An 8,973-nucleotide genomic window follows, 5' to 3' on the forward strand; every position below is an offset into this window, starting at 1 on the left:
GCAAACCCTGATGCATGGTCTTCCAGTCCATTCCCACCCTTCAGTGCTGTGCTTGGACCACATGATCTTTTCAGGTCCTAACCTAAACGCATCACCATCGATTATCCTTATGCCCGGCGAAATTTTACTGCTGGCCTATCAGGATACACATAAGGAAAAATAAGTCTGGAAGAGTCTTTGAGTTGAGGGCTGAGGGAGAATTGTCCAAGTGGGAGGGGCTAAAGGGATGTGGCCCACATTTCCTCACTCTTCCAACAGGTCCACGTGTGCAGAGCACACACAGTCTTTACTGAGTGCTGGCTCCATGAACCAAGCTGTATTCTATAGGCTTGGACAATAAGATGAATCAGATATGAAGGAGTTCATAAACCATGGGAAGACCCTCAAAGTACAGGAGGAGTAGTAGGAGGGGGAGGAAGGTACAAGAAATCAAGGGCAAGCACCATGGATGCTGCAGGGGAAAGAGCTGCAGCCTTTAGAAGAATGGATTGAATTTGATAAGGGGGTGTGGCTAGAGGCCGTCAATCTTCAGAGCAGAGTCCAGTGTGTTGGAGGAGGATGCTGGAGAGGAAAATTAAGGAGAAAGATGTAATGAGCTTTAAAATATGGAGAACATTTGTCCTATTGAGAATGTACATTATTCTCAGTCCTTTCAAAAGGCAGGATTGTGTCCCTCACTTCACAGGTGTCTGAAGCCAAATGGAGGGATTAAGTAACTTGCCGAGAATCTTACATCGAGAACAGCTGGATTAGCACCCAGATTGCTAACTCTATACCATATGTTTTTCATTGACTCATAAGCAGGACATGAGTTGACAGATGTGCTTTGGAACATAGGTGGGGGAGGGTTATTTTAAAGCTATACAAAAAGTAGTTAACTTGTTTAAAATGAAAGCAAAGCGTCTGGGGGGACAGCTCAGTTGGGCTGAGGCTCACTGTGCCGATCTGAAACGGCAAGCATAAGGGTCTCAGATGGTGAGGCATTGAGTGGGAGGACGGGGATAAGAAGATGAGAGCCATAGCTGGGGCTGGGAGGTCTTGTGTGAGCTGACGACTTATTCCATGCAAGTTTATTAAGAAGCTCAGCATCTGAACTGGACAAGATGGCACACCGTTAATCCCAGCACTGGGAGGCAGAGGAAGGTGGGTCTCTGAGTTTAAGGCCAGCCTGGATTACAGAGTGAGTTCTAGGACCGTCAGGACTACACAGAGAAACCTTGACTGGAAAAACAAAACCACACAAACCAAAAAGAAGTACAGCATCTTATATGCTATCTGTAGGGGGAGAGTGGGCCAAGGTCAACAGAGAGCTAAATGAGCCAGGGTTGGCAAAGACAAGGCAGGATGCCCGAGACACAGCTGTCTGAGGACTGATAACCACAGTCCTTTAAGGGGGAAAGCTGGCTTCCCCAGGGAACAGAAACCTTAATTCCTTTGAGGGCCAGTCCCCAGTCCTACATCACACCTTGCCAAGTCTGTCTCTGGGCAAGGACACAGAACTAACTAGGTTCCCTTTGTCCCTTTCACCTGGGTCAACCTGGCTCCCAACACAGAGCAAGTATGAGGACCTGAGTTCGGATCCCTAGCACTCCCAGGAAAAGCTGAGCTTGGTAGCTCTTGCTTGTCATCCCAGAGATGGAGAGGCAGGGGTAGGGGGATCCTTGAGATTTGCTAGCCAGCCAGTCTAGTCTAATTGGTCCCAGTGAGAGACCTTGTCTCAAAGAACAGGGTAGCATGTGGCTTAGTGGTTAGGAGCACTTGCTGTGTAAGCTGGAGGACCTGAGTTTGAATCCCCAACACCCATGTAAAAAGCTGGTCATGGCTAAGACACCTGTAACCCCAGCTCTGTGGGGATGAAGACAGAAGATGACTGCCGGCTGCCAGCCTAGCTCTAGGTTTAGTAAAAGACACTGTCTTAAAGGAGCAAGGCAGAGAGTGATTGAAAAGGACCCCTGGACTCCTCCTCTGGTCTCAGTGCCAGACACAGGACACACCTGCCACACTTACCCCAGCACACACTTATGTACACAGAACACTACCACCAAATGCCACCAAAACCCCAAAGTGGACCACTCTTGAGGAATGATGCCTGAAGTTGACCTTCAGCTTCCACACACATGTGTACACACTTGTACATGAAACACACATGATATCTATACGAGTATCAGTTCCACACACATGTGCACTCACTTGTACATGAAACACACAATATCAGCATCAGAAAACAATTACATGTAAATGGAGAAGCACAAAATTAGGACCAAAAGACAAATTTGTTTTTTTTTCCTGAAAGTGTTCTTAAATTTTATTAGAGTATTAAAAAAACAACAGTATCTAATTTATTGTTCTCCAACGGAACAGAAGGGACTTCCTAAAGTTAAGTGGATCGCAGGAGGCCTGGGAGCATGTAGAGAGAGAAATTGATATGAGGGAAGGGTGCCTGAGGTGCCAGAGCTAAACAGGAGAGAATGGTCCTCTTCCCCCAATACACCCATTCAAGAACAGACTTCACTTTGTTTACAAATGCATCTTTTTGATACTGTGGTGGGGAGGGTGTTGGCTTCTGGGTTGGGGTTCATCAGGCTATGCTTGTTCACAGAAGCCTTTCAGCCACAGCCTGGAAGCCGCTGCAAATCCCTTTCAGGTTGCACTGGATTGTAAATCTGTATGAGACTCCAGGAAAGAAATGTGAATTCACAAACCAGACAGTCACTGCCGGAGTTATGGCCATCCTCAGCCCTTTATCTCCACAGCTGATTCAAGGATCCCTGCCGCCACAGGGAGAGACAGGCACCCCACACACAGAGCCATGAGTCTATAAACAAACTCCCCAGGTGCCTAGATTCCAGGAGAATCAATTTTCATTTCACCAAGCCATTTCACCAAGCGAGCACCACTTTCATTTCACCAAGGAAGTTCTTGGACTAGGTTGCCAGTTTCAAGGACACCAGAGGACTACCTGTGGTGACACATCTGCCCACCAGACACCAGACTGGAATACCAGACGGCTACTCGTAGTGACACATGCCACACAAGTATAATGGATACACCTCAACTAGATATGCCTTTTCCTCCTACTCCAGAATGCCCTCCCCTCCCTCTGTCACCCACCAATGAGAGAGAGACTGACCACGTGACCCACCCCTTCCTCTGAGACCCACAAGATAGGGGAACAGGCCCTGGTTCCTGTGCCTGCACCCCCTTCAGAGCCTGACCTGCGCTTGCCAGTCTACCTGTCTGTCCCTGGTGTTCTCTTGTACTCCAGATGCTAGGCCTTTCAGGAGGGACCTGAGTGATCTGACGGGCTGCAAAGGAGATAGATGGGAGATACCTATTTGCCAAGCATCAGGCTCCTCCCATAGGTTGCGATTACTATGTACTTTCAACCCTGGCAGCTATTTTAGTTTATTTGTTGTTTTGTTGGAGACAGGGTTCCACATAACCAAGGCATGAACTCCCGATTGCCTTTCCTCCAGCTCCCAGTGAGTGGTTGGGATTCCACACATTTGCCACCACACCTGGCTAAAGGATCGGTGGATTTTAGGAAGAAGTTCATTAAGAAGAGAACACGGGTACAAGGAGTGGGGGGGGAGGGGGGTATAGAAGGAAAGGCTGACCGGAAGTAGATTTGAAAAGAAGGTGGGATGTACCATCTCAGGGACAGGTGAAAGAAACCATCCTTTCCCAGGGACTGTCTCGCCCTTTTTACTCAGGCTGACCACAGTCTGGGAGGCTCAAGAAGAAAAGGTGTGAGCACCACTACCAACTGGGTTGTCTGTCTCTAAGTCCACAGACAGAGGGAGGAACCAGGAAGAAAGGGGCTAAATTCTCAGAGACCCTCCCAGCATATACAAAGAATCAGAAAGTATTGGGGAGGGGAAGGGGAGCTCCTATAATCATTGACTCCCAGAAATTGTGAAAATATCCCACTGGCTAAAGGTCCTGCTTTACGCCGGGCTGTGGTGGCACACACCTTTAATCCCACCACTTGGGAGGCAGAGGCAGGCAGATTTCTGAGTTCGAAGCCAGCCTGGTCTACAGAGTGAGTTCCAGAACAGCCAAGGCTACACAGAGAAAGCCTGTCTTGAAGGAAAAAAAAAAAAGGTCCTGCTTTACTTCTGGGACCAAAGGTTGTACTGGTTCCAGCCATAGAGGAGCATCTAGGGTTACTTAGTGATGTTTCCTTATAAGATTAAAGTTGGGCTGGTGGTTAAGAGAGCACTTTCATGCTAATGGTACACAGTCTGACTTGGGTAATCTCTTGAGTTTAGAAGGAAAAAGAAAAAAAAACACGCGTCAATTAAGAAACTCATTTCCCATGATTCCAGAATTGAGGTGGTCCAACAGTTGCTCATTGTTCAAGGTCCTGGTTGTGGCTTTGTGTGGTTCCTTGATGAGTCGTTAGTGGCCACACGGATGAGATATCTGGTTGAGTGGAAAGCTTCAGGGTGGGCCATACAAGCCCAAGTTCCGGGCAGCCTGGGAGATCCTGGGTGGTTTCCTCTGGGGAAATGGATAGTAAGCTGCTTTTCCAGACCTTAAGTTCTTTGTGGAAGAAAGACAGTGAGCACTAGAGCCTGCTACCTGTAGTGGGGCACAGCCCTCCTGACTTTGACACCGGGCTTCCTCTGGGATTTTCATTTCCTGCTGTGTCTTTTGATTGTTTTTCAAACAGTCAGTGTCCCCCTCCGGAGGGAACCTGGCTTCTGGCTCCACGAGGTATCCCTTGGGCTTCCCTTGGTGACCGGCTTCCAAATGGAAGGTTTGAAGCAGGCGGTGCAGCTCTAAGTATGTGTGCCATGGGGTTTCGGAAGGCTGATGGAAGCCTCTGTCCACTTCCTCCCACATCCCCTCAGCCTCAGAGTCAGTCTCCTCTGGTGACAGTGAGCTCCTTCTCTCCTTGTTAATCCAAACAGCACTGGTCATCGCTTTAGCTGGAATAGGCACGGTCCCTTCTAAGAAGAAAAAGCACAGTAGCGTCATCATCAGGAGGTCTCTGCGTAGCTTCCTTTGAGGAAAACTCATAGCTTTCAGATTAAAGGAAGGCCAGACCCTGAATGCCACGGGGGCCAGATACCCAGAACATGCATATATGAACCCACACATGCAAACACGCATGACCTGGCACATGCACTCTTCCCCAACATATAATTATAATTATTTATAACTCAACAAATATTTACCAAACACTATATCCAAGGCCTTGTTTGTTTGAGGTTCCATGATATAGGCGTGAGAATACTCACAACCTTATGGATGGGTCCTAATAGAGGAGAAAGCAAATGTATTAAAAATCCAGGTGCTAACTGGAACATGTGCAGAGAGTGAGAGATTTTTGTCACTCCTTCTTACATGGGATGTCTTCCTCCAGGCCCTCTCAGGCTCAGAGCACTGTGTAGAAGAGGAGTCAGGAAGATTGTAAGAGCTGGAGGAAATGGATGGCTCTGAGGAATCAGCATCCTCCAGACACAACAGGGCTGATGCACACAAGAACGCACAGAGACTGTGGCAGTATGCACAAGGCCTGTGCAGGTTCAATTCAGACAGGGTCCCAGGGCTGAGAGAAGGAGGTGGACATGGGCACACACTCCTAAGCTATCTGCAGTTGGTATACATGTGCATAGCAAATATTAGTCTTTTCTAGAGATGTCTTATTGGGTATACCAACCACATTTCTGGGCAGGCCCCAGGCCCAGCAGTAGACAGCCAGCACAAAGGAGCTCAGTGGTAATTATGTAGGCTTTTGTCTCATATTGCTTTGCTTGGCTGTTTTTTGTTTGTTTTGTTTGGTCTTAATAGTCTTTTGCTTATATGTTTTAGTTTCCACTTTTGTGCTTTTTTCAGGTTTTCTTCCTATGCTGTTTTCTTGTGTTTTAAAGAGAGAAAGAAAGGGCTTGCAGTTGAGGGAGGGTGAAAACATGATCAGAATATATTGTATGAAATTTTTTTTTTCAATAAAAATAATTCAGTTGCTAACCAGTTTTAGGGAAAAACTAAAGCATAAATGAAGGTCAAAAACCTCAGCGAGGGGACTGGAGAGATGGTTCAGTTGTTAAGAGCACTGGCTGCTCTTCCAGAGGACCCAGGTTCAAGTCCCAGCACCCACATGGCAGCTCACAACTTTTCTGTACCTCTAGTTCCAGGGAATCTGACACCCTCACCCAGACAGACATATAGGTGAAACAACAATGTATATAAAATAAAATCCCCCTTTAAAAAAAAAGTGCTTTGATTCTAGGAGAATTTTAGTGTTATTTCTATTAAAAAACAAAACAAAACAAAACTTTAGTGAGAGTACATAAACTCTGTCTTGGAAGAAGTGAGAGTTAGTATTTAAGAGTAGCAAGGATCACTGGGCAGTGGTGGCACATGCCTTTAATCCCAGCACTTGGGAGGCAGAGACAGGTGGATTTCTGAGTTCGAGGCCAGCCTGGGCTACAGAGTGAGTTCCAGGACAGCCAAGGGTACACAGAGAAACCCTGTCTCTGAAAAAAAAAAAAAAAAAAAAAAAAGAATAGCAAGGATTGCCAGGAAGTTATGGCACACACCTTGGATCCCAGTACTGGGGAGACAAAAGAAGATCTCTACTAGTTGGAAGTCAGCCTGGTCTACAGACAGCTAAGTTCCAGGATGAGCTATACAAATAAACCTTGTCTCTACAAACAAATAAAACAATGGCAAGAATCAAGGATATACACATAATACACATGCACACATACAATACCCCACACATACACATACAAGCACTCACATACCACATACACACACACACACACTACTGTGATTTAGATCTTAAATGTCCTAAAAGTTCTTTGCTAAAGGCTTGGTCCCAGGATTAGGATGAGTGTCCTTAGGAGACTGTGGAAGCTCTGGCAGGTCCAACTCATAATTGGATCACAGGGGCATGCTGTCCAAGGGGGCACCGGGAGACCAGCATCTTCCTCTACTTTTTGTTTCCTGGCCACCAGGAGGAGGCACAGTCTGCCACTGCATGCTCCTACCATGATGGATGTGCTGACAAAGATCCAAAACAACAGATTCAAGTGATCCTGGAAAGAAACCCCTGAGACCAGGAGCCAGAATAAACCTCTCCTCCTCTTAGGTTTATTCATCTGACACTTTGTCTCAGGATGTAAAGCTGACTAACAGACTCCCCTCCGAATGTTGTCCTTAGCTTATGGGGGGTTGTGCCCTAGACTTCCAATAATGATTTTATCACCCAAGATGGAGAAGAGGGTCCATGGTCACCTTACTGAGATGTTTTCAGCATCCCTTTCTTCTCTGACCGTGGCCTCTAAGCTGAGAGTGCAGATCGATGCCTCTTCCTTTTCTTTCTTTTTTTCTTTTTTAAAGATTTATTTATTTATTTATTTATTTATTTATTTATTATATGTAAGTACACTGTAGCTGTCTTCAGATACACCAGAAGAGGGCGTCGGATGTTTGTGAGCCACCATATGGTTGCTGGGATTTGAACTCAGGACTTCTGGAAGAGCAGTCAGTGCTCTTAACTTCTGAGCCATCTCTCCTCTTCCTTCTCAAGAATGAGTATATGTATATATATATGTATATATATGTATATATATGTATATATATTTGTATATATTGAATATATATATTTGTATATATATTGAAAATATATATGTATATATATTTTCACTTTGTGGAATGTGCTAGTTCACTGTGAACTTTTCGAGCACAGGGACTTGTTTGTCTATGGGAATCAGATCCATGCTGAGCCGGGAGTCCTGATCTGGCACTTGTTAGTACCCTCATTGCTAACAAAGTAGAGTTGGGGGGATAGTACTAGAGGAATGATGTCATCAGGAAGCCCCTCTGAGTCCCAGCTTGATACATCCAAAAGAATCACAAGAACTAGAACAGATGCAGCCAGTTCTTGCTGTGCTGCACACAGGTGCAGCCTTACACATGGCCCCAGGGAAGAGTGATCATCTGTCCTGACTAGAACTTCACTTAGACTTTTAGCATGGCAAGCACACAAGTCTTTAGGAATCAGATCCTCTGCAGGAGTCAGAGAACAAGGAAAGAGGGGGAGGAAAACAGGAATCCTCTCTCATTCTGAGTCTACCAGGAGAGGGCTCTGGAGGCTGGGGGTGGGGGTGGGGTGGTCACAGGGCCAGGCAGGTCTTCAGAGCAGGTCCTCTTAACTTTCAATTCCAGTCTATGGTCCTGCAGGACAAAGAGAAAGAGAGAAACACACACACACACACACACACACACACACACACACGCATGTGTGCGCACATACACACACACACACACACTCGAGCGTGAAGAGGAGGGAAGATGAGAGGAAGAAAGGAAAAGAGGGAGGGGGCCGTGGCCCCTAGCCAAATGATGGAACATCCTGCTAGAGCCCCAGACTGCAAATACTTTAGAAGAGTAAGGGGTTTCCTTCAATCTTCAAGCACAGGAGACTATTCGAGAACACACAGAAGTTTTATACTGTTTTCCCTTTCTTTGAAAAAAGCCTTTCAAGATTAATTTTATTTTTACATGTATAAATGTTTTTGCCTGCATGTACCTATGTGCACCACATGCCTGCCTGGTGCCTGTGGAGTTCAGAAAAGGATTGGAACTGGAGCGAGAGGGTTTTGAGCCACCATGTAGATGCTGAAATGGACCCCAGGTCCTCTGCAAGGGCAACTCCTGCCCTTGACCACAGCCTCCCATCTTTTATCTTTCCATCCGCGGCTTTGGTTTGATTTGGTCTGGAGGTGGGATGGGGAAGGTAAACTCAGGGTTTGTTCCAAGCCTCGGTGCATAACCACTCCGTGCTAAGGTGTGATACCTATCACTGTAGAATGTAGAACTCTGCCTGCCTGAGCCCTGAGTCCTGGCCCAGCCAGTTGTTATAACGTTGGAAGTCCTCATCTTTCTTCTGCAAAGCCATGCTCTCTGTTTTGCCTGTGGATCCAGTCAGGAGGCTAACTCTCCATCTTCCTACTTAGC

General features: G+C 46.4%; 1 protein-coding gene across 1 annotated transcript in view; it reads right to left on the reverse strand.

The window, feature by feature from the left end:
• Nucleotides 1–4,296: 4,296 nt before the first annotated feature.
• CUNH9orf152 (chromosome unknown C9orf152 homolog) overlaps nucleotides 4,297–8,973 on the reverse strand; it is a 6,177-nt gene continuing 1,500 nt past the window's right edge. Inside the window, exon 2 of the mRNA XM_031376773.1 lies at nucleotides 4,297–4,955. Coding sequence (XP_031232633.1) covers nucleotides 4,444–4,955 — 512 coding nt within the window. The 3' untranslated portion in view covers nucleotides 4,297–4,443. The remainder of the gene's footprint in view (nucleotides 4,956–8,973) is intronic.

This window comes from Mastomys coucha, unplaced genomic scaffold (genome assembly GCF_008632895.1).
Source record: "Mastomys coucha isolate ucsf_1 unplaced genomic scaffold, UCSF_Mcou_1 pScaffold18, whole genome shotgun sequence".
NCBI lineage: Eukaryota > Metazoa > Chordata > Mammalia > Rodentia > Muridae > Mastomys > Mastomys coucha.